General features: G+C 41.6%; 1 protein-coding gene across 3 annotated transcripts in view; it reads left to right on the top strand.

Moving 5' to 3' along the window:
• Window positions 1-26,866, top strand: part of USP34 (ubiquitin specific peptidase 34) — a 1,226,195-nt gene that overhangs the window by 665,808 nt on the left and 533,521 nt on the right. For all 3 annotated transcript variants that reach the window (XM_053712051.1, XM_053712050.1, XM_053712048.1), the window contains 3 exons: window positions 11,316-11,441; window positions 13,546-13,668; window positions 24,752-24,835. In XM_053712051.1, the coding sequence (XP_053568026.1) occupies window positions 11,316-11,441; window positions 13,546-13,668; window positions 24,752-24,835 (333 nt within the window). The remainder of the gene's footprint in view (window positions 1-11,315; window positions 11,442-13,545; window positions 13,669-24,751; window positions 24,836-26,866) is intronic.

Genomic DNA, 26,866 nt, shown 5'->3' with positions numbered 1-26,866 from the left:
AGTTCCCTGTCCCCGTCTACAAGAGTTCCTTTTCTGGGAACAATAATAGATTCTGTAGAAATGAAGATTTTTCTGACAGAGGTCAGAAAATTAAAGCTTCTAAAGGCTTGTTAAGTTCTTCAATCTATTCCTTAGCCTTCCATAGCTCAGAGCATGGAAGTAATAGGTTTAATGGTTGCAGCAATGGACGTGGTTCCTTTTGCTCGAATTCATCTAAGACCATTGCAACTGTGCATGCTCAGACAGTGGAATGGGGATTATGCAGACTTGTCTCCCCAGATTCAAGTAGACCAGTTAACCAGAGACTCACTCCGTTGGTGGTTGACTCAGGATCACCTGTCTCAGGGAATGAGTTTCCGCAGACCAGAGTGGGTCATTGTCACGACCGACGCCAGTCTATTAGGCTGGGGCACGGTCTGGGACTCCCTGAAAGCTCAGGGTCTATGGTCTCGGGAAGAGTCTCTTCTCCCGATAAACATCCTGGAACTGAGAGCGATATTCAATGCGCTCCGGGCTTGGCCTCAACTAGCGAAGGCCGGATTCATAAGATTTCAGTCGGACAACATGACGACTGTAGCTTACATCAATCATCAGGGAGGAACAAAGAGTTCCTTGGCGATGAGAGAGGTATCCAAGATCATCAAATGGGCAGAGGATCACTCCTGCCATCTATCTGCAATTCACATCCCAGGAGTAGACAACTGGGAGGCGGATTATTTGAGTCGGTTATAGATTCCCTATGACCTCTAGGGAGAGAGGGGGGGACTGGGGGTTTGAGCCCTTGAACCTATAGAAACCAAACCTGGGTGTTTCCTGTAGGTAGTGCCTTATGCCAAATAATATAGAATTATTACTGAGAAGAGGGATAGAGAAAGTGAAGCATATTGGGCACACTTGGCGGGGCAAAAACCATTGCTATATTGATTGTGTGGTGTGTCGTGTGTATTATTAAAACTTAACTTTTATGTCAATAATCATTTAAAAAGAGAGTGGAGATTTCCACTAATGAATATAAGAAAAGACAAACAATTTTAAAATTGTGTCCGAGTGGTACTCGGTACACAAAAAGGCTCCTCTCAAATGTGATACAGTGATCAGTTTGTATCACACTGTCCTGTTGAAATCAGGTGAATATCAGTATCTTTAGCTATATGTTGATACTTGAAAATATGAGTACCATTTCTATCAATTATTTTTGTGATGATGTGCCTTGTAAGTCTATTTCTTTTAACTTGGCCCGTTACATATACTATTATACCAATAAATTGTCTGGCCACTACTGGGGTTATGTGAACGTTTGAATCACACTATGAAAAGGTCTTTATTAGTGATGGCACACAAATTAATTTTATTCTGGTAAGTGTAGAAAGAACTTGTAATAAGCAACTGTATGTCAGGGTGTTTGTGCTATTAACATCAATTTGATAATTGAAAAGATTGTTGCTGCCAGTATTGACAGTTTGGACGATTGTAACAACAGACGCCAGCCTTCTAGGCTGGGGCGCAGTCTGGAACTCCCTGAAAGCTCAGGGATTATGGACTCAGGAGGAGAAACTCCTACCAATCAACATTCTAGAATTAAGAGCAATATTCAATGCTCTTCTAGCTTGGCCTCAGTTAGCAACACTGAGGTTCATCAGGTTTCAGTCGGACAACATCACGACTGTGGCTTACATCAATCATCAAGGGGGAACCAGGAGTTCCCTAGCGATGTTGGAAGTCTTGAAGATAATTCGCTGGGCAGAGTCACACTCTTGCCACCTGTCAGCGATCTACATCCCAGGTGTGGAGAACTGGGAAGCGGATTTTCTAAGTCGCCAGACTTTTCATTCGGGGGAGTGGGAACTACACCCGGAGGTATTTGCTCAACTGATTTGTCGTTGGGGCAATCCGGATCTGGATCTTATGGCATTTCGCCAGAACGCCAAGCTTCCTCGTTACGGATCCAGGTCCAGGGACCCAGGAGCGGTGCTGGTAGATGCACTTGTAGCCCCTTGGGTTTTCAACATAGCTTATGTGTTTCCACCTTTTCCGTTGCTACCTCGACTGATTGCCAGGATCAAACAGGAGAGAGCATCGGTGATTCTGATAGCGCCTGCGTGGCCACGCAGGACCAGGTATGCAGACCTAGTGGACATTTCGTCCTGTCCACCATGGTCTCTACCTCTGAGGCAGGACCTTCTAATTCAGGGTCCTTTCAACCATCCAAACCAAATTTCTCTGAGGCTGACTGCTTGGAGATTGAACGCTTGATTCTATCAAAGCGTGGGTTTTCGGATTCGGTTATTGATACATTGATACAGGCTCGGAAACCTGTTACCAGAAAAATTTACCATAAGATATGGCGTAAATATTTATATTGGTGTGAATCCAAGAGTTACTCATGGAGTAAGGTTAGGATTCCTAGGATATTGGCTTTTCTACAAGAGGGTTTAGAAAAGGGCTTATCCGCTAGTTCACTAAAGGACAGATTTCTGCTCTGTCTATTCTTTTACACAAGCGTCTGGCAGGGAATCCAGACGTCCAGGCTTTTTGTCAGGCTTTGGCTAGGATTAAGCCTGTGTTTAAGGCTGTTGCTCCTCCGTGGAGCTTAAACTTGGTTCTTAAAGTTCTTCAGGGTGTTCCGTTTGAACCCCTTCATTCCATTGATATTAAGCTTTTATCTTGGAAAGTTCTGTTTTTGATGGCTATTTCCTCGGCTCGAAGAGTCTCGGAGTTATCTGCCTTACATTGTGATTCTCCTTATCTGATCTTTCATTCAGACAAGGTAGTCCTGCGTACTAAACCTGGGTTTTTGCTTAAGGTTGTTTCAAACAGGAATATCAATCAAGAGATTGTTGTTCCATCATTGTGTCCTAATCCTTCTTCAAAGAAGGAACGTCTTTTGCATAATCTAGACGTGGTCCGTGCCCTGAAGTTCTACTTACAGGCAACTAAAGATTTTCGACAAACTTCTTCCCTGTTTATCGTTTACTCTGGACAGAGGAGAGGTCAAAAGGCTTCGGCTACCTCTCTCTCTTTTTGGCTTCGTAGCATAATACGTTTAGCCTATGAGACTGCTGGACAGCAGCCTCCTGAAAGAATTACAGCTCATTCCACTAGAGCTGTGGCTTCCACTTGGGCCTTTTAAAAATGAGGCCTCTGTTGAACAGATTTGCAAGGCTGCAACTTGGTCTTCACTTCATACTTTTTCCAAATTTTACAAATTTGACACTTTTGCTTCTTCGGAGGCTGTTTTTGGGAGAAAGGTTCTACAGGCAGTGGTTCCTTCTGTTTAATGTTTCTGCCTTGTCCCTCCCTTCATCCGTGTACTTTAGCTTTGGTATTGGTATCCCATAAGTAAAGGATGACCCGTCGACTGAACACACTTAACAAGAGAAAACATAATTTCTCCAACATAGGTGTGTCCGGTCCACGGCGTCATCCTTACTTGTGGGATATTCTCTTCCCCAACAGGAAATGGCAAAGAGCCCAGCAAAGCTGGTCACATGATCCCTCCTAGGCTCCGCCTTCCCCAGTCATTCTCTTTGCCGTTGTACAGGCAACATCTCCACGGAGATGGCTTAGAGTTTTTTGGTGTTTAACTGTAGTTTTTATTATTCAATCAAGAGTTTGTTATTTTAAAATAGTGCTGGTATGTACTATTTACTCTGAAACAGAAAGGTGATGAAGATTTCTGTTTGTAAGAGGAAAATGATTTTAGCAACCGTTACTAAAATCGATGGCTGTTTCCACACAGGACTGTTGAGAGGAATTAACTTCAGTTGGGGGAAACAGTGAGCAGACTTTTGCTGCTTGAGGTATGACACATTTCTAACAAGACAATGTAATGCTGGAAGCTGTCATTTTCCCTATGGGATCCGGTAAGCCATTTTTATTACATAAGAAAAAAAGGGCTTCACAAGGGCTTTTAAGACTGTAGACATTTTATGGGCTAAAACGATTGATATATAAGCATATTTTAATACTTCATAGCTTTGAGGAATTATTTTATTCTTGGGAATTATGTAAAATAACCGGCAGGCACTGTATTGGACACCTTATTCTCTAGGGGCTTTCCCTAATCATAGGCAGAGCCTCATTTTCGCGCCTCTATTGCGCACTTGTTTTTGGGAAGCATGACATGCAGATGCATGTGTGAGGAGCTCTGATACATAGAAAAGACTTTCTGAAGGCGTCATTTGGTATCGTATTCCCCTTTGGGCTTGGTTGGGTCTCAGCAAAGCAGATACCAGGGACTGTAAAGGGGTTAAATATAAAAACGGCTCCGGTTCCGTTATTTTAAGAGTTAAAGCTTTCAAATTTGGTGTGCAATACTTTTAAGGCTTTAAGACACTGTGGTGAAATTTTGGTGAATTTTGAACAATTCCTTCATACTTTTTCACATTTGCAGTAATAAAGTGTGTTCAGTTTAAAATTTAAAGTGACAGTAACGGTTTTATTTTAAAACGTTTTTTGTACTTTGTTATCAAGTTTATGCCTGTTTAACATGTCTGAACTACCAGATAGACTGTGTTCTGTATGTGGGGAAGCCAAGGTTCCTTCTCATTTAAATAGATGTGATTTATGTGACACAAAATTTAGAGAAAATGATGCCCAAGATGATTCCTCAAGTGAGGGGAGTAAGCATGGTACGGCATCATCCCCTCCTTCGTCTACACCAGTCTTGCCCACACAGGAGGCCCCTAGTACATCTAGTGCGCCAATACTCCTTACTATGCAACAATTAACGGCTGTAATGGATAATTCTATCAAAAACATTTTAGCCAAAATGCCCACTTATCAGCGAAAGCGCGACTGCTCTGTTTTAGAAAATACTGAAGAGCATGAGGACGCTGATGATATTGGTTCTGAAGTGCCCCTACACCAGTCTGAGGGGGCCAGGGAGGTTTTGTCTGAGGGAGAAATTTCAGATTCAGGGAAAATTTCTCAACAAGCTGAACCTGATGTGATTACATTCAAATTTAAATTGGAACATCTCCGCGCCCTGCTTAAGGAGGTGTTATCTACTCTGGATGATTGTGAGAATTTGGTCATTCCAGAGAAATTATGTAAGATGGACAAGTTCCTAGAGGTCCCGGGGCCCCCCGAAGCTTTTCCTATACCCAAGCGGGTGGCGGACATTGTAAACAAAGAATGGGAAAGGCCCGGCATACCTTTCGTCCCTCCCCCTATATTTAAGAAATTGTTTCCTATGGTCGACCCCAGAAAGGACTTATGGCAGACAGTCCCCAAGGTCGAGGGGGCGGTTTCTACTCTAAACAAACGCACCACTATACCCATAGAAGATAGTTGTGCTTTCAAAGATCCTATGGATAAAAAATTAGAGGGTTTGCTTAAAAAGATGTTTGTTCAGCAAGGTTACCTTCTACAACCAATTTCATGCATTGTTCCTGTCACTACAGCAGCGTGTTTCTGGTTCGATGAACTAGAAAAGGCGCTCAATAAAGATTCTTCTTATGAGGAGATTTTGGACAGAATTCATGCTCTCAAATTGGCTAACTCTTTCACCCTAGACGCCACTTTGCAATTGGCTAGATTAGCGGCGAAAAATTCTGGGTTTGCTATTGTGGCGCGCAGAGCGCTTTGGCTAAAATCTTGGTCAGCGGATGCGTCTTCCAAGAACAAATTGCTTAACATTCCTTTCAAGGGGAAAACGCTGTTTGGCCCTGACTTGAAAGAGATTATTTCTGATATCACTGGGGGCAAGGGCCACGCCCTTCCTCAGGATAGGTCTTTCAAGGCCAAAAATAAACCTAATTTTCGTCCCTTTCGCAGAAACGGACCAGCCCCAAGTGCTACGTCCTCTAAGCAAGAGGGTAATACTTCTCAAGCCAAGCCAGCCTGGAGGCCAATGCAAGGCTGGAACAAAGGTAAGCAGGCCAAGAAACCTGCCACTGCTACCAAGACAGCATGAGATGTTGGCCCCCGATCCGGGACCGGATCTGGTGGGGGGCAGACTCTCTCTCTTCGCTCAGGCTTGGGCAAGAGATGTTCTGGATCCTTGGGCGCTAGAAATAGTCTCCCAAGGTTATCTTCTGGAATTCAAGGGGCTTCCCCCAAGGGGGAGGTTCCACAGGTCTCAATTATCTTCAGACCACATAAAGAAACAGGCATTCTTACATTGTGTAGAAGACCTGTTAAAAATGGGAGTGATTCATCCTGTTCCATTAGGAGAACAAGGGATGGGGTTCTACTCCAATCTGTTCGTAGTTCCCAAAAAAGAGGGAACATTCAGACCAATCTTAGATCTCAAGATCCTAAACAAGTTTCTCAAGGTTCCATCGTTCAAAATGGAAACCATTCGAACAATTCTTCCTTCCATCCAGGAAGGTCAATTCATGACCACGGTGGATTTAAAGGATGCGTATCTACATATTCCTATCCACTAGGAACATCATCGGTTCCTAAGGTTCGCATTTCTGGACAAGCATTACCAGTTTGTGGCACTTCCGTTCGGTTTAGCCACTGCTCCAAGAATTTTCACAAAGGTACTAGGGTCCCTTCTAGCGGTGCTAAGACCAAGGGGCATTGCAGTAGTACCTTACTTGGACGACATTCTGATTCAAGCGTCGTCCCTTCCACAAGCAAAGGCTCACACGGACATTGTCCTGGCCTTTCTAAGATCTCACGGGTGGAAAGTGAACGTAGAAAAAAGTTCTCTATCTCCGTCAACAAGGGTTCCCTTCTTGGGAACAATAATAGACTCCTTAGAAATGAGGATTTTTCTGACAGAGGCCAGAAAATCAAAACTGCTAAACTCTTGTCAAATACTTCATTCTGTTCCTCTTCCTTCCATAGCGCAGTGCATGGAAGTAATAGGTTTGATGGTAGCGGCAATGGACATAGTTCCTTTTGCGCGAATTCATCTAAGACCATTACAACTGTGCATGCTCAGTCAGTGGAATGGGGATTATACAGACTTGTCTCCGACGATACAAGTAGATCAGAGGACCAGAGATTCACTCCGTTGGTGGCTGTCCCTGGACAACCTGTCACAGGGGATGAGCTTCCGCAGACCAGAGTGGGTCATTGTCACGACCGACGCCAGTCTGTTGGGCTGGGGCGCGGTCTGGGGACCCCTGAAAGCTCAGGGTCTTTGGTCTCGGGAAGAATCTCTTCTCCCGATAAATATTCTGGAACTGAGAGCGATATTCAATGCTCTCAAGGCTTGGCCTCAGCTAGCAAAGGCCAAATTCATACGGTTTCAATCAGACAACTTGACGACTGTTGCGTACATCAACCATCAGGGGGGAACAAGGAGTTCCCTGGCGATGGAAGAAGTGACCAAAATCATTCAATGGGCGGAGACTCACTCCTGCCACTTGTCTGCAATCCACATCCCAGGAGTGGAAAATTGGGAAGCGGATTTTCTGAGTCGTCAGACATTTCATCCGGGGGAGTGGGAACTCCATCCGGAAATCTTTGCCCAAATTACTCAATTGTGGGGCATTCCAGACATGGATCTGATGGCCTCTCGTCAGAACTTCAAGGTTCCTTGCTACGGGTCCAGATCCAGGGATCCCAAGGCGACTCTAGTAGATGCACTAGTAGCACCTTGGACCTTCAAACTAGCTTCTGTATTCCCACCGTTTCCTCTTATCCCCAGGCTGGTAGCCAGGATCAATCAGGAGAGGGCATCGGTGATCTTGATAGCTCCTGCGTGGCCACGCAGGACTTGGTATGCAGACCTGGTGAATATGTCATCGGCTCCACCATGGAAGCTACCTTTGAGACGGGACCTTCTTGTTCAAGGTCCGTTCGAACATCTGAATCTGGTCTCACTCCAACTGACTGCTTGGAGATTGAACGCTTTATCTTATCAAAGCGAGGGTTCTCAGATTCTGTCATTGATACTCTTGTTCAGGCCAGAAAGCCTGTAACTAGAAAAATCTACCACAAAATATGGAAAAAATATATCTGTTGGTGTGAATCTAAAGGATTCCCTTGGGACAAGATAAAAATTCCTAAGATTCTATCCTTTCTTCAAGAAGGTTTGGAGAAAGGATTATCTGCAAGTTCTTTGAAGGGACAGATTTCTGCCTTGTCTGTGTTACTTCACAAAAAGCTGGCAGCTGTGCCAGATGTTCAAGCCTTTGTTCAGGCTCTGGTTAGAATCAAGCCTGTTTACAAACCTTTGACTCCTCCTTGGAGTCTCAATTTAGTTCTTTCAGTTCTTCAGGGGGCTCCGTTTGAACCCTTACATTCCGTTGATATTAAGTTATTATCTTGGAAAGTTTTGTTTTTGGTTGCAATTTCTTCTGCTAGAAGAGTTTCAGAATTATCTGCTCTGCAGTGTTCTCCTCCTTATCTGGTGTTCCATGCAGATAAGGTGGTTTTGCGTACTAAACCTGGTTTTCTTCCGAAAGTTGTTTCTAACAAAAACATTAACCAGGAGATAGTCGTGCCTTCTTTGTGTCCGAATCCAGTTTCAAAGAAGGAACGTTTGTTGCACAATTTGGATGTGGTTCGTGCTCTAAAATTCTATTTAGATGCTACAAAGGATTTTAGACAAACTTCTTCCTTGTTTGTCGTTTATTCTGGTAAAAGGAGAGGTCAAAAAGCAACTTCTACCTCTCTCTCTTTTTGGCTTAAAAGCATCATCAGATTGGCTTACGAGACTGCCGGACGGCAGCCTCCTGAAAGAATCACAGCTCATTCCACTAGGGCTGTGGCTTCCACATGGGCCTTCAAGAACGAGGCTTCTGTTGATCAGATATGTAAGGCAGCGACTTGGTCTTCACTGCACACTTTTACTAAATTTTACAAATTTGATACTTTTGCTTCTTCTGAGGCTATTTTTGGGAGAAAGGTTTTGGAAGCCGTGGTGCCTTCCATCTAGGTGACCTGATTTGCTCCCTCCCTTCATCCGTGTCCTAAAGCTTTGGTATTGGTTCCCACAAGTAAGGATGACGCCGTGGACCGGACACACCTATGTTGGAGAAAACAGAATTTATGTTTACCTGATAAATTACTTTCTCCAACGGTGTGTCCGGTCCACGGCCCGCCCTGGTTTTTTAATCAGGTCTGATAATTTATTTTCTTTAACTACAGTCACCACGGTATCATATGGTTTCTCCTATGCAAATATTCCTCCTTTACGTCGGTCGAATGACTGGGGAAGGCGGAGCCTAGGAGGGATCATGTGACCAGCTTTGCTGGGCTCTTTGCCATTTCCTGTTGGGGAAGAGAATATCCCACAAGTAAGGATGACGCCGTGGACCGGACACACCGTTGGAGAAAGTAATTTATCAGGTAAACATAAATTCTGTTTTATGCTTACCTGATAAATTTATTTCTCTTGTAGTGTGTTCAGTCCACGGCCCGCCCTGTCTTTTTGAGACAGGTTCTAAATTTTAAATTATAACTCCAGTCACCACTGTACCCTATAGTTTCTCCTTTCTCGTCTTGTTTCGGTCGAATGACTGGATATGACATGTGAGGGGAGGAGCTATATAGCAGCTCTGCTTGGGTGATCCTCTTGCAACTTCCTGTTGGGAAGGAGAATATATATCCCATAAGTAATGGATGACCCGTGGACTGAGCACACTACAAGAGAAATAAATTTATCAGGTAAGCATAAATTATGTTTTTGGGTTGTGGATTAATTTTTTTCAGCGAAAAATGTCTGTTTTTATTTTATCCCTCCCTCTCTAGTGACTCTTGCGTAGAGTTTCACATCTTGGGTATTGCTATCCCATACGTCACTAGCTCATGGACTCTTACCAATTACATGAAAGAAAACACAATTTATGTAAGAACATACCTGATAAATTAATTTCTTTCATATTGGCAAGAGTCCATGAGGCCCACCCTTTTTATGGTGGTTATGATTTTTTTGTCTAAAGCACAATTATTGCCAAATTCCTTTGATGCTTTTTACTCCTTTCTTAATCACCCCACTACTTGGCTATTCGTTAAACTGAATTTTGGTTGTGTTGAGGGGTGTATATATAGGCATTTTGAGGTTTGGGAAACTTTGCCCCTCCTGGAAGGATTGTATATCCCATACGTCACTAGCTCATGGACTTTTGCCAATATGAAAGAAATGAATTTATCAGGTAAGTTCTTACATAAATTATGTTTTTTAAGGTCAAATATTGTATTTTTCTCCACAGGCATTGGGAAATATGGAAAAAGCATCCGTAAATTATTGTATTTTGTAAAAACTTTGCATTGCTCATATTACTATTTTATTATCCTAAAAATACTAAATGATAATGTTACAAGTGAGAGGAAAATAATCTTAGCAGCTGTTTGTTCTTATGGTCACCATTTGCATTGCTGCAAAGTTTTTAACAAGCATTGCACTTTCAGATAGATTAAATAAGATATGCTGTATATTTTTAAGCATATTTGTTTACAATTAGCACCAATACTTCAAGCTATCCAATTATTTTCATGCTTATTTAAAAAAAGAAATGCTACAGAATTACATATCCCGTAATTTAATTGAGTGGATGCATATTTCACTCTAATAGGAATATCAGCTTTACATGCAGAAATCAAACGATAGCTTGTACAGTATATATTTGCATTAAAAAAAAACATACAGATGTATTTTTGTTTCTAAACCACAGCAAAATCTGGATTTTGTTATTTAATCAGATTTGTTATCAAGATATGTTTAACAAATATGTGAAATTGCTTTATCTTTATGGTGTGTATATGTAATGGCTGTTGCTGCTTGCTTAAATACATTTTTGCAGATTCTTTCTTTCCCTTTTTTTTTTGCATTATTGCTTTCAATGGAGTTTGTCGCCAAGGACATGAGTAACTTTTGTAGAGTGTTTTGGCAATAATTAGTTTGAGTGTGACAGGTACCCTTAGTTCTTTGAGTAGCTGTTTCACACAGTTTGCTATCAATTCACTGGTGGAGATTTGAGAAATACAAGTGCCCAGTGTTTCTTGCAACAAAATATGCCTGACGATGAGTGGAATGTGTGGCAATATATACTTGCTTTTTTTGGCACTTTGTGTCATTTTAAATAGTGGGTAAACACATTTCAAACAGTTTTGACAATACACTTGATTTCTAATAGTGTTGTTTGCAGCTAAAATAGCTCATGAGCAGATAATAGATTTGGTATTTAAAGGGAAGCCAGATGGAGCTCTTGTGCTATAGAGGAGAGGTTTTAAGTACCCATGTACTGTGGAAATAGCAGGTGTCCACGAGAAAGTTTTACTGATACCTATGTATTTCCTTTGAGGTTTTCAGTGGCTTTTTTTTAGTTGTTGCTAAATCAAAACCAGAGAATCAGCTGTACATTCTTTTCTTAAGTAGCACATTTTCTTTTTTTTTTCCTTTTTATAAGAGTGCTAAATGTGAAGAACTCCACCTTCATGCTGAAAATTTGTCCAGACGTGTGTGGGAGTTACTGATGCTTCTTCCTACTTGCCCAAATATGCTGCAAGCATTCCAGAATGTTTCAGATGAGCAGGTGAGTCATTACTATGTGATGTTTGTACTTAAAATCATACTTCTCCTTGGTAATTGAAACCTTCTTGGCATAGAGAGAAATCACAAAATCTTTGGGGGCTTTTTTGAGCATCATATTGTAAAGTAGGTTTCTATCCTTCATATCCAGAACTCTGTATAGGTAGATAAATAGCTCTCAAGCTAATATATCACTATCTACAATTCTCTGGAAAACCTTACAGTGCTGACTAGACTCTTTAGATAATCTCACCATAGCGGAGAGCTTTAGTTCATCTGGACCTTAGTCCTGTTACGTATATTCTTGTAAACAATAAAGAAAACATTCTGAAGTATTTTAAGCATAGATGATTCTAAAAATGTCAGTGTCCGCTCACAGGGCAATATACGTTAGAACAGCTAATCTCTGTAACCCCAAGAAACCAATCATTCTCCTCAGTCACACATAAGATATGAAAATACACATATGGCAGAAGCTCTACTGTAATATAATTTGTAAGTACGGTGATATTTGAATAGGCTAAAATTGTAGCACAAATTAAGATTTATTTATTAAGCAAAAAAAAAAAAAGCTGTATGCGTTTAAGCAACATTCTTCCATCTTCAATGGTAAATAGTGAAAATGAATATGAAGAAATGTATTCTATTTCTACATATATGGAGTTAAAAAACCAACAGTGTGACCTATCATGGTTAGCCCTCTGATGGATGAAAGAATCAAACTAGGGATTTTGTGGTCTGTGAATTGTCTTTTGAGAGATTTCTTTTTAGTTAGTCCAATTTGATAATGGTTGGCTAGCAGGAACAGTCAGATTCAATTAAACAAATATTTTGCGGCCAGAAAACCCCCACTAACTTTTCAAATAAAAAAATCATGCACTCCAAATACATTTGTGCCAGCCCCCATCACATCCAAGTTGTGAGTAACTCTTCATTATTTGCCTCCTGGTAAATGTAAAAATACCAGCATTGTAAAAAAAAAAAAAAAAATTCAAAACTTTAAGGAGCAAACTTACTAAAATGGGTGAAACACCTATTATAAAACAGTCCACTCCGACATTTGCAAAAAAGAAAATTTAAACAAAAATGATGAAAAGAAATTAAGACAACCATGTTAGCTTATATATAGTTACACAAGTGCTAAGACCATATACTTCACAAGGGTGATAGTGTCTTTAGGAATTCTCAATGCTTGGCATTAGTGGAGGGGAAAAATGTTGAGAACGCCATCCGGAACACACACAGCCACCCCTTCTTTTGTAGCAGTTAATAAATAACAGTTGTGCAAATATTTTATACTTAAAAACATTTACATTTGCAATGTTTCAAACATATTTCTGAAGATGTTGCGGTTTTAATTGCTTTAACCTCTTAGCAATCTGCTCTTATGTGTGTTATTTTATGTATTGGACACTAAAAGAGATTTGAAACCCAAAAGATTTATTTTGTGATTCAGATAGAGCATGCCATTTTAAAAATGTTTCCAGTTTACTTATATTTTAAAATTGCCATTGATTTTCTGTGTTGAAGAGATAAGTAGGTAGGCCATCTAGTTCTCTTGCAAATGGATTACATTCTTGCAAAACTTCTCCAGAAATGGGCCACCTGCTTTTAAACACAATAAACCAAGAGAACTAAGAAAAACAGATAATAGAAGTAACTGGGTTTCATATTCCTTTAATGCTTATGCAACTTTAGATGTTAAAGGCAGAAACACCCATGAAACAAAATCTGTAGAAAATATAGGTGAAGCGATATTAATTTTCAACCTGAACTGTCCTTCACAGTGAGATCCACTGAGCAAACTCCTAAGCCTCTATGAATCTGTCACAATATGTCCAACTGCTTTCCTCTTCATAGAGTTTCCTTTTTCTATCCCTAATATCATATGACAGACATCAGCATATCACAGACTTGTATACATACATATATATACTATCGTGAAAAGGGAGCACCTATATTTTGTACCTATTTGAATACATTCAAGATTATATACTGTGGAATTTTTTTCTATTCCAAGTATAAATTAATCTTTTTATTGAATGGTTTTTAAGGAATATTTTAAAACATTTTTTCTAAGTATGCCTTTTCCACCTCTTTGCTTTTAGGGAAATGATATACCTGGCTGGAAAGATCTTCTACGGATAAAAAGTGCTCATAAACTCCTCTATGCGCTAGAAATAATTGAAGCATTGGGCAAGCCTAACAGAAGAATAAGAAGAGAATCAACGGTATTAAGAATATAAATCAAAGACCTATACTGTTATTTTTCTGTTATTTAAAAAGTATACATGTATGAGTGTTAAAAAAAAGTATTACCTTTTTGCTACACATGCTATCATTCTTTATTTTTCATATCATTCTTGATAAAGCAACTTAGTGTAACTGCTGGTGCCCAACTTTAAACTTTTATGCAGATATTACTTTAAAGTCGTAAGCAAATCCACAGCTGCATTCATTACTTTTGGGAACACAGAACCTGGCCACCAGGAGGAGGCAAAGACACCCCAGCCAAAGGCTTAAATACCTCCCCCATTTCCATCATCCCCCAGTCATTCTTTGCCTTTCGTCACAGGAGGTTGGCAGAGACGTGTCAGAAGATTTTGGAGTAGTTCCTTAGGAAGGGTATCTGCCCTTCCAGATGGGACTGAAGTTTTAAGTAGTCTTGTCAGCCTCTCAGTGAGAGCATTGACGAAAGTTAGAGTCTAGAGATGCAGGGAGAGTCTTTCTGCAAAACAATCCAGACTCATATTAACAGCTCCTTAAGCAATCAGTGTTGACGAGTTTCACTGCCTGCTTTCTTCACTCAAGTCCATGTCAGAAGCGCTGCTACAATCTGTAAAACTTGAAGGACCGTGTTACTGTTCCACGGCATAGATTCCTTTAAGATTGTTTCATTTTTTACACATATTGCAAACGCTAGAAGACAGGGTCACAGTGTGGCTTCTTTTATCTATATGGAATCAAGGGTTAATATCTCCTGAGGGGATTATGAACAGTTGGGTTAAATCATATATGCTTTATTTGATTTTATGCTGCTTTTGTGTAAGATGTTTATGGGCTCGTTGGCTGAGATGGAACATACAGGTTTCACTTTTACTTTGAAGGTTGCGCAGCTTAAAAGCTTGCCGCACTTTTTCTCATAGCAGGGACAGTCCTGCATTGCGCACCATGTGACCGGAATGGTCGAGGCTTCCATTTCCTTTCTCTTGACCGAGTTACTACTGGAGAGGATTTTTATCTCTGTTCTGTCTGGATCATAGGAAGTGGTGGGTGCCCCAGCCATTTGGGGTATAAAGGTGCTGCTTTTTAGCTATGGAAGATTCTGATTCCTTAGAGGGTTCTCCGTCTATTTCAAAGAGTAATGCCTGTTTATATTGTGAGGGAGCTCTGGAATATTTGCACTATCAATTATGTTCCATATGCCTTTATAAGGTTGACATGTTTGATTCCACTGAGCCGCCCGCCTCTGAGGAGTCCTCGTCCAGTGAGGTGCACACCCTACATGCATCTTGTATACACATGCAGCTTCCCATTGCACTACTAATCCTCCGTCTGGAGGGGGCCTTTTTTCTCCAGACGTTACTGCGCAGTTTCATACGACGGTGTCTGCAGCCATTAGTGCTTTCCCTTGCACTGCTAAGCGCAAGCAAAAGGTTAAATCTTGCACTCCTGCCCAGGTGGCATCATGTATTTTGTTGGATATATCCGATCAATTATCCGAGGATGAGGTTCTCTCTGAAAATATGAACTTTTAGGGTTGGAGTCTGCTGCCTATAATCCTCCGCCTGTGGAGGATCCAGTTTTTAGATTTAGGACAGAACGTTTACGCTTTCTACTAAAAGAGGTTTTGACTAGATTAGAGGTTCCAAAGGCCGAGCTGCCAGTCGAACCTCTGGGTCCTAAATTTTATGGCAATCATTAAGGACGAGTGGAACAGGATTAGATTCTCTTCCTGTCGCCTGCCTTTTAAAGATCCTGGTTTTCTCTATGGGGGTGGGTTCTCTTTTTCCCAACCCTACTTGGTTGGCGCTAATTTTACGCTTGCCACACGTAATGCTAGCCCGTGTGAGGATAGTTCATCGTTCATAGAGCCACCGGATATAAGGATGGAAACTCTGTTAAAAAGGATTTTCAACCTATGGGATGTTTGCTTTTACGGGCGGCGCTGGTCGCCGCAGTTGCTGGAGCGGCTACCTTTTGGGGTGTCTCCTTTGCGAAAATAATTGAGGTGGACAGTCTCCTCAACATTTTTCAGGAAAGAATTATGGCCTTCTGGGTTACTAATTCTTTTATCTGTGCTGTTATTACTCAGATTAATTAGCCTATGGCTAAGATTTCAGGTTTTCTGTTCAGGCCTGTGAGGCGCTCTGACAGATATAACTTCTAAGTCTAGTCTCTTTCCCTCTTCTTTAAGGGAAAGAGTTTGTTTGACTGTGTCCACGGTTTCAGGGGCCAAGGGTGCCTTCATACCGTAAGATAAGGAGAACAATTCTAAAGGACAAAGTTCGTATTTTTGTTCCTTGAGCTCTGTTAAAAGCCCAGCGTCAAAGGCCTCCGCTAAACCAGAGCAAGCCGGCTTAGTCCTTGAATAGATCCAAGCAGAGCAAGAAGCCTGCTGAGACTAAGTCTGCCTCGGTCCTATTTTGGATAGTGTAGGGGCAGTCTGTCTCTCTTTCAGAGGCTTGGTTCAGGGACGTGCAGGATCCTTGGGTCCTGGAGGTCATAGCTCTGGTTTGCAAGATAGGTTTCAAATCTTATCCACTTAGGGGCAGATTCATCCTCTCAACCTGTCCTCAAGACTAGGAAAGAGGGAAGTCTTTCTGGAGTGTGTAAGGGATCTGTCCTCCTTTGGAGTCATTGTCCCAGTGCCTATCATAGAAAGAGGTTTGGGATACTATTCAAACATTTTCGTGGTCTGAAAGGAGGGATCTTTCCGTCCAGTTCTGGACCTAAAGTGCTTAAACAAATTTCTAAATGTCCCCTCGTTAAGATGGAGACAATAAGGTCCATCCTTCCCTTAATTCGGGAAGGGCAGTTTTTCACCACTATAGATCTGAAGGAGGCATTCCTTCACCTTACAATCCACAGGGAACACTTCCAGTTCCTCAGGTTTAGGTTCCTGGATCAGCACTTCCAGTTCTTTGCACTTCCGTTTGGTCCAGCTACTGCTCCAAGAATTTTACGAAGGTTCTAGGGGCTCTTCTAGCAGTCGCCAGAACCCGGGGTGTAGCAGTAGCTCCCTTCTGGGACGACATTCTGGTACAAGCACCATAGTTTCGTCTGGCGGAAGATCATTCGGAATCTCTCCTCTGGGGAAGATAAATAGAGAAAGGAGTTCTCTTATTCCAAGCACCAGGGTGGAATTCCTGGGCACGATATTAGATTCCATAGATGAAAATATTTCTAACAGACCAGAGAAGTTGCAAACTAGCTTCAACATGTCTTGCCCTCCAGACCTCCTTAAAGCCATCTGTGGCTCAGTGTATGGAGGTAATTTGTCTCATGGTGTCCAGCATGGACATCGTTCTCTTTGCCAGGTTCCACCTCAGGCCGTTGCGACTGTGCATGCTGAGGCAGTGGAACTGCGATCATTTGGATCTGTCTCAACAGATTCTCTGGACAACCGGTCGAGAGAACCTCTTTTTTTAAGACCATCCTAGGTGACTGTGACTACGGACGCAAATCTGTCAGGATGAGGAGCTGTTTGGTGCGCCAAGAAGGCGCAATGTCTGTGGATGCAGGAGGGGAACTTCCTCCCGTTCAACATTCTAGACCTTCGGGCGATATTCAATGCTCTGAAGGTTTGGCCCCTACTGGGTTCGTCCCAATTTATCTGATTCCAATCAGTCAAGATATCCTCAGTGGCTTACATCAACCATCAGGGGGGAACGAGAAGCTTCCTGGCATTGAGGGAAGTATCTCGGATTCTGGGGTGGGCGGAGACCCACAACTGTTCGCTGTCAGCGATCCACATTCTGACAGGTGGGGAACGCCGGAGATGGATCTCATGGCGTCCTGTCTCTTTACCTAGCTACCCAGATATCGGTCGAGGTACAGGGGTCCTCAGACGGAGCTAATAGATGTTTTAGCGGTGCCTTGGAGGTTCAATCTAATTTCTCTTTTCCTGCCATTACTACTCCTTCCTTGAGTAGTGGCTCAAATCTTTCAGGAGCAGGCTTCAGTGATACTGATTGCTCCATCGTTGCCGCGAAGGATATGGTTCACTGTTCTAGTGGGGATGTCATCATCTCCTCCTTGGAGGTTACCTTGTCGAAGGGATCTGCTGAAACAAGGCCCCATTTATTCATCAAAATCTATATTCTCTAAGGCTGACTGCGTGAAGATTGAATGCTTAGTCTTAGCCGAGAGATGGTTTTATAGATACTCTCATTCAAGCTCGTAAAGCTTGTTACTCATCGCATCTTTCATAAGTTGTGGAGGACCTACTTATTCTGGTGTGAAGAGCGTGGTTTGTCCTGGCACAAAGTAAAGGTTGCAGGATTCCTTCTTTTCTCCAGGTTGGACTGGAGAAGGGCCTCTCTGCTAGTTCCTTGAAGGGACAGATTTCGGCCCTTTCTGTTTTACTGCACAAGAGGCTCGCTGAGCTTCTGGATGTACAGTCTTTTGTTAAGGTTCTGACTAGGATCAGGCCGGTGTTAAGATCTAATGCTCCTCCTTGGAGTTTAAATCTTGTTCTTAAAGTTTTGCAACAGGCTCCGTTTGAGCCTATGCACGAGGTTGACATTAATTTTTTTGTCTTGGAAGGTTCTTTTTCTACTAGTTATTGCTACTGCGCGCAGTGTCTCTGAGATTGCTGCCTTGCAATGCGACCCTCCTTATCTGGTGTTCCATGCTTATAAGGCTGTTCTACAAACTAATTTAGGATTTCTTCCTAAGGTTGTGTCAAATCGCAACATAAGTCAAGAAATTGTGGTTCCTTCCTTATGTCCTAATCCTTCTTCATCAAAAGAGCGTTTACTGCATAATCTGGATGTGGTTCGTGCCTTGAAGTTCTATCTTCAGGCTACGAAGGAATTTAGACAAACTTCTTCTCTGTTTGTTATCTATTCTGTGAAGTGTAGGGGTCAGAGGGCCTCTTCGACTTCCTTATCTTTTTGGTTGAGGAGTATATCATCCGCTTAGCATATGAGTCAGTGGGTATTAAGCTTCCTCACAAGGATTACTGCTCATTCTACGAGAGCAGTGGATTCCTCTTGGGCCTTCAAGAATGAGGCCTCTATGGTTTGTAAGACGTGCTACCTGGTCCTTCTTACATACTTTTTCCAAATTTTACAAGTTTGATGTTTTTGCTTCTACCAAAGCAGCCTTCGGAGAAAGGCTTTGCAGGCTGTGGTGCCCTCAGATTAGGGGCCGCCTCTCTTTTTTACCCTTCCGTTAGCATTCAGTGTCCTCTAGCTTGGGTATTGTTTTCCACAAGCAATGAATGCAGCTGTGGACTCTCTATGTATTAAGAAGGATAACATAAATTATGACTTACCAGATCATTTCCTTTCCTTTGATATAGGGAGAGTCCACAGCTCCCGCCTGTGCCTTTGGCTAGGGTGTCTTTGCCTCCTCCTGGTGGCCAGGTTCTGTATTGCCACAATTAATGCAGCTGTGGACTCTCCCTGTATCGAAGGAAAGGAAATTATCTGGTAAGTCATAATTTACGTTTTTAGGGTTCTTTTTTTCTGTCTGCAGGAGTCATGCTAATATGTGGTAATGTTTGAACTTTTATTAACTGCATTAGTTTTATGCGCTTGAAAAATAAATTATCATACAAAGCCATTTATTGTTTAGCTGTCCCATCATATGAATATCAGAAGAATTTATTAAGCTGCAATTGAACGAGTTTTAATGCGGTGCAACATTGCTTGATTAAATTTAATTTTTTCTTTCATTATTTAGACAGAGAATACAATTCTAAACAACTTTCCAGTTTACTTCTATTATCTAATTTTCTTCATTCTCTTGGTATCCTTTTTTGAAGAAACATCAATGCACATGGGTGAGCCAATAACATGAAGCCTTAATGTGCAGCCACCAATCAGCAGCTCCTGATCTTACCTATGTGCTTTTCAACAAGGGATACCAAGAGAACAAAACAAATTAGATAATAGAAGACAATTGGGAAAACAATCTGAATCGTTAAAGAAAAATTTTGTGTTTCCTGACCTTTAAAGATTGCACTAGAGCAATGCCTGTCACTCAACCTGAACAAGTGAGTACTGGGTTATTCATCCCTGCCTCCTTTGAGGTGGCTGGGAGGATAAGAAACAGGAAGTGGAACATTTTTCCTATATCTCAATTTATTTTTGTTAAGTTTCTTGTTCTCTTTGGTACACTGAAAATCAAGAATGAATTTATGAATAGGCTGTATATATGCAAGGCATAAATGAAAGATTGTCAGCTGGAAAACACTTTCCCCCCTCCCCCATAACTTGAATAAAATATAAGTTGTGCTATAGATGTGTATTGCCAGCAGGGCAAATCATTGTTTGTGTATCCCCACGGTATAATTATACAATTATATATATATTTCCATCTTAATATGAGTCCACGGCTTCATTCATTACTTGTGGGAATACAGAACCTGGCCACCAGGAGGAGGCAAAGACACCCCAGCCAAAGCCAAAGGCTTATATTTCTCCCCCACTCCCCTCATCCCCCAGTCATTCTTTGCCTTTCATCACAGGAGGATGGCAGAGAAGTGTCGGAAAATTCGGAGTAGTCTCTTATGGATGGTAGTACTCTTCGGAATGGGACTGGAGTTTTAAGTAGTCTTGTCAGCCTCTCAGTGAGAGCATTGACGAATGTTAGGGTCTGGAGGTGCAGGGAGAGTCTTTCTGCGAAACCATCCAGACTCGTATTAACAGCTCCTTAAGCAATCAGTTTTGACAAGTTTCACTTCCTGTTTTCTACTACTCAAGTCCATGTCAGGAGCCAAGCTACAACACTTTCAAACTTGAGAAGCCGTGTTCCTGTTCCACGGCATAGATTCTGGTAAGATCGTTTCATTTTTTATTCATGTACAACGCAAGAAGACAGGGTCACAGTGTGACTCCTTTTATCTGTATAGAATCAAGCGTGAATATCTCTGGAAGGAGATTATTGAACAGGGGGGGATTTATACATGATTGCTTTATTGTGTACAGTCAGGTTCGTCTTTCATTTTGATCAACTGCTCAGCCTGTTTAGTTTGGCGCGCTTTTGCTTGGCTGCAGGGGTGGTCCTGCATGGCACTCCATGTGACTGAGTGTGGCCTAATTCTCTCTTCCTTTTCCTGACCGTCGATTGCAGGAGACAAAACGGTTTCTCTGTGGGCCTGGGTCATAGGAGGTGGTGAGGGCCACGGCCATTGGGGTATAAAGGTGCCATTTATTTTTTTCTGTAGTTCATATTAAAGGCGAGAGCTATGGAGGACTCTGATGCGTTAGAGGTACTCCCTCTTTGCTTAAATCTAATGCCTGTGTTTATTGTAAAGAGACTACGGTATACCCGCCTGTTTAACTGTATTCTACATGCCTTGATAAAATAGTGATATCTAAAAAGATGTTCAGTACCACTGAGCCATTCACCTCTGAGTGGTCTCCGTCCCGCGAGGTGCATTGCCTACAATCATCTCAGATTACACATGCAGCTCCCCAGTGCACTACTAATCCTCCTGCGGGAGGGGCCCTGTGGCCGCCAGATTTTGCTGATCAGTTGCAAACGGGGGTGTTTGCGGCCTTCAGTTGGATGTATCTCATAGAGTATCCGCTGATAAGGAGGATTCCGATACTTCGGAGGGCTCTTTCTCTGGGACGGAATCTGCGGCCTCTAAACCTCCGGCTGCGGAGGAACCAGGCTTTAGGTTTAGGATGCAGCACTTACGCTTTTTATTAAAAGAGGTGTTGGCTACTCTAGAGGTTCCGGAACCAAAGTTACCTGAGGAACCTTCTATTCCTAAGCTTGATAAGTTTATGAGGACAGGGTAGTGCCCCAGACTTGGTGAATATTATTAAGAATGAATGGGAGAGACTTAGATCATCTTTCTCCCCTTCTTCGTTTATGAAACAATTTCCGGTTCCTGATTCTCAGCTAGAATTGTGGGGAACTGTCCCTAAGGTGGATGGAGCTATCTCCACGCTCACTAAGCGCACCACTATGCCACACGAGGATTGTTCGCCATTTAAGGAGCCCATGGATAAGAAATTAGAGACCTTGTTAAGAAAGATGTTTCAGCACACAGGGTTCTTATTTCAGCCTGCAACGGCTGTTGCTGCGGTGGTGGGATCCGCTACCTATTGATGTGACTCTGTCAGATATGATCGAGGTGGAGACTCCCCTCAATGAGATACAGGAAAGAATTAAGGCCCTGAGGGTAGCTAATTGGTTTATCTGTGATGCAAATATGCAGATTATTCACTTGAATGCCAAGATATCAGACCTTTCTGTTCTGGCCCGGAGGGCTCTGTAATTGATGTTGTGGTCTGCTGACATGATGTCCAAATCTAGATTACTTTCCCTTTCATTTAAGGGAAAGGTTCTTTTCGGTCCAGACCGTGACTCTATCATATCCACGGTCACAGAGGGTAAGGGTGCCTTTCTACCCCAGGATAAGAAGAATAAGCCTAAGGGTCCTAATTTTCGTCCCTTTCGTTCAGACAAGTCCCAACGACAGCAGCCTGCCGCGAAGCCCGAGCAGTCCAAGGGATCTTGGAAACCATCTTGCTCTTGGAATAAAGCCAAGCAGAGCAAGAAGCCCGCTGATCATCGGCATGAAGGGGCGGCCCCCGATCCATCTCTGGATCTCGTAGGGGGCAGACTATCTCTTTTTGCGGAGGCTTGGATGAGAAACGTGCAGGATCCTTGGGTTCTGGATTGCCCAGGGTTACAAGCTAGGTTTCAAATCTCACCCTCCCAGGGGCAGATTCCTCTTGTCAAATGTATCGTCAAAACCAGAGAAACAAGATGCCTTTCTAGAGTGCGTGAGGGATCTCTTCTCTATAGGAATAATTGTACCGGTACCTCTAGCAGAAAGAGGTGTAGGGTACTATTCAAACCTTTTCGTGGTTCCAAATAAGGATTGCATGTTTCGCCCGATTCTAGACCTAAAGTGCTTAAACAAGTTTCTGTCGGTCTTCTTCGAAAGAACAGTTACTTCATAATTTGGATTTGGTTCGAGCCTTGAAATTCTTCAGGCTACGAAGGATTTCAGACAGACTTCAGCATTTTTGTTGTCTATTCGGGGAAGCGCAAGGGGCAGAAGGCTTCTTCCACTTCCCTGTCTTTTTGGCTGAGGAGCATAATTCGCTTAGCTTATGAGACAGCGGGAAATAAGCCTCCTCAGAGGATTACGGCTCACTTAACTAGAGCTGTGGCTTCTTCTTGGGCCTTCTAGAATGAGGCCTCTAGGGAGCAGATTAGTAAGGCGGCTACCGGGTCCTCCTTACATACTTTTTCAAAGTTTTACAAATTTGATGTGTTTCTTTGGCGGAAGCAACTTTTGGGAGAAAGGTCTTGCAGGCTGTGGTGCCCTCAGAATAGGGTCCGCCTCTCTTTTACCCTCCCGTTTTTTTCATTAAGTGTCCCCTAGAGCTTGGATATTTGTTTCCCACAAGTAATGAATGAAGCCGTGGACTCTCCTCATATTAAGATGAAAAACATAAATTATGCTTACCTGATAATTTCATTTCCATCTGTATGAGGAGAGTCCACGGTCTAAATTTTCTATTTGTTTTTCTTCTGGCACCATTTATACCCTGATATTTCTCCTACTGTTCCTTGTTCCCTCTGCAGAATGACTGGGGGATGAGGGGAGTGGGGGAGGTATTTAAGCCTTTGACTGTGGTGTCTTTGCATCCTCCTGGTGGCCAGGTTCTGTATTCCCACAAGTAATGAATGAAGCCGTGGACTCTCCTCACACAGATGGAAATGAAATTATCAGGTAAGCATAATTTGTTATTTTCAGAAATGCTGCTTGTAAACGTTACTGCAGCTTTTGTGATAACTTTTATTGTGTATATGACTTGTCATGCATGTGGAGGTAGGTGCATATCACACATTTTCCCCTTGTACATTTTTTGGCCTGCATTTACTTCACAATTAACTATACACATTATATTATCACGTCTGGCAGCATGAGAGAAGAATAGACTTGTACACAACCTTTTGCTATATGCTTGTGGGGTTGAATGCACAGTAAAGGTTATTGTAACATTTATGGTCTTTTAAAATAATTGAATTGAAATCTGAAGCATTACTGTGCATTTGAAATTGAGCTTCATGACCATGATGTCTGGGGCCTCATGGTTACTTTGCAAATTGACCTAACATTCATAAGCAGCCATGCTGTCAGAAACCTTAACTTACAGAGCTCTGCTCCTGGTCCGGCCCCCACTCTTGGCGAACACAGAGAGTAATTTCTTCAGTCTCAGCAACCCATGTGGATGGAAGCCGAGACTCAACTTCTATAGCTGCTATTGCAGCTCTCTAGACGTGCACCTAGGTTTAAAGGGGCCAAATACTAATTACCAGAAATGCCACCTGGAAGGTATTGGAGTGAGAGTTCCTATAAAAGTCACTTATCCCACCACTATGGGCCGAGTTATTGCATTACCTACCTTGTTTCTGGAGTTTGGCATACTTACCTTACACCTGCTCACCTTGTTCAAGAGACCAAGCCTACTTACCTGATTAGTTATTAGTTATTTCTCTAGAATTGTTACCTTCTCTTTAAATCTTATGCACATGCAATTAAAATGCATTTTTTTATTATTTTAATAAATTTATTACTTTTTATTTATTTGTAATTATTTTTGTCTGCAGAAAAGAGTCTGTGCACTGTTTTATAATGTTTGACCCTGTTATGGTTGTATCATGGCTTTCAATACAAGAAGGAAAGAAGTAAAAAGTCTCATAATGAGATTGAGATTTGTTCCTTATGTTACGTTAGCCCTCCAGTATACTGGGGCTAAGGTTCCTGCAGGGTAATCGATAAGTGTACGTCTTTTCTCAAATCAACCTTAAAGAAATACTACTCAAACATATTGATTAGAATGCAAATGCTTCTTGCAGTTATGTGTGTAGATTTCTTCATCTAAACTTAACTCAGGAGCTAGAATTTTCCAGAGTCATGAGGACTCTGATTAATGATTAAGTATTGACCTGATTGAGGTAGACAAATTGCACGATAATGTATTTTGGGCTAAGTACATATCAGTTTCAAGTCTCTTAAATCACAAGAACATGTTATTTTTTTATTTTTTTTTATTTAAATTGGTGTACCTAAAAGAATTCAACTGGATAATTACAATTCTTTTTTTTTAGGGCAGTTATAGTGATTTGTATCCAGACTCTGATGATTCCAGTGAAGATCAAATAGAAAACAGTAAAAATACATGGAGCTGCAAGGTATGCTATATTTTTATATTGCTGCTTTACTAATGTTTTGCATTTAGTACTTGTTTTATACCTCTGAGGGTGCAGAAGCAATGCTGCCCCATATGTTTTCCACTGCCTTCAAAATGTGCAGTTCAGTTATTTTCTTCTGCATTGTTTCCAGATTGGATCGAAGCATGCAAGCAGTCAATACCCAGTTGGTACAGGAGAAATTCTTGAGAGTTAAAAATAAATGCTCTTTTAGAAGTTTGTTATAGTCTTAAATATCTCTTTAATGTGTACTTGCAAATAATATTTGCATGTGAGTGGCTTTGATGCAAAGCTGTTTGCATGCAGTCACTTTACCTTAATATTTTTTTATTTATTCTGAGTATGAAGTATTTTTGTATAACTTTTTTTTTTGTAAATGTGTTTAGTAGTATATGATATGTAACAAAAGATTATTTCCAAAGTAAATCAGAAAAGAGTAATTTTACAGCAGTTTGATACAACTATTGTCCACAAATATGACCTTGCTAATGTCCATGGGAGATTCCCACTGTCTGGGTAAGTCTGCATATCAGAACAAGCATTAATTCTAAACTATGAATTCTACAGTAAGTTCAACTATCTGCTGTACATAGAGAACAACCCTGTGACATAATAGACCATGTTAATCCATAGAGCGAAATCTTACTAATCAGACAACATTAGTGCATAACATCAATGTTTGAGAGAATTTGGAGAAAAATAAAAATGTTAGTACACTGTCTAATCAGATACATATCCATTGTAGTATTAATTATAAGGGGATAAGAAGCAAGACAGAAAACTGTGTATACATTAGGGTTATATGGTGAGAAATTCTAATTCAAAGCATATTTATGTATCCTGAGGTATATCCATTATAAAATCCAAGTTAGGAGGAGAGAGGGGAAAAATGGTTAATGGGGGGTGGAGAATACAGAAAAGAGTGACTATTAAAGACAGGAATAAAGACTCTTAGGAAAATATCTCAGGTTTTGGTTACTCATTAATCCCAGCTAACTCATATTATACTATGAAGTGCCACTCGACTATCTGCCCACCTTCCGAGAATATTCCTCCATTTTTATAATATACTGAACAATGGCTTGATTCCAAAATGGGTCCTCTTGCATTAGCCATCTATGCAGTATAGGTAGATTAGCAGCTACTAGAATATACACTGAGAGGTATTTGGCCTGTTTAGAGAGCCTTCACATACCGAAATGAAAAAGTACCTCCGAAGCTGAAAGGTACGGAATAACCCTAGTTCACGCAGCACCCATGTCAAAGTAGTCCAATAAGTTTGTAATTTAGGACAACTCCACTAATTGTGGAGATGTGAACCAATCTCACCACAACCCCTCCAACAGATGTTGGAGGACGTTGGGAAGATGTTAAAAAATTTAGTAGGTATCATATGCCATCTAATGAGAAGTTTCAAATATAGTTCATAAAATTGTTGCACAATGGATAGCTGACCTGGTATAGGAAATATCAAAGCCCCAATCTTTCTCTTCTGAATTCCTTATCCCACTAAGCCTCCAACTCGCCTATCTGTCTTGATTTAACAAAAGCTGGTAACGAAAGGAAAGAGCCTTATATGGCTGATTAACAGCCAACCATCTTTGTTCCCATTATGTTGTGGTCCTTAAGTCTTGTATAGGAAATCACCAAGGTCACAATAACGCCACAAACCTGATACATTCAAAATGCATCCATCTAGGGAGGGAATGTCTTTCTAGCAGTTGTGGCATCGTTAACAGCTTTTCCCTATGATACAAAGCTCTCTCAGTGGCGGTTCCTTGCAGGCATTCCAAGTGACCGGGTGTGGCTATCTCTTCCTCTGTTGATTAGCAGCGCAGCAGATGAAACGGTTTCTGTAGTCCGGGTCATAGGAGGTGGTGAGTGCCACGGCGATTGGAGGTTATAAAGATGCCTATTTATTAAGTTAATTTAGTCTGTAATAACAGCGCAAGCTATGGAGGACTGTGACGCGTTAGAGGGTTCTCCCTCTTTAACACGGTCTCATTCCTGTGT

The sequence above is a fragment of the Bombina bombina genome, chromosome 4, assembly GCF_027579735.1.
Source record: "Bombina bombina isolate aBomBom1 chromosome 4, aBomBom1.pri, whole genome shotgun sequence".
Classification (NCBI taxonomy): Eukaryota; Metazoa; Chordata; class Amphibia; order Anura; family Bombinatoridae; genus Bombina; species Bombina bombina.
The sequence above is the reverse complement of the archived record's forward strand: the minus strand, read 5'-3'. Positions and strand labels throughout refer to the sequence as shown.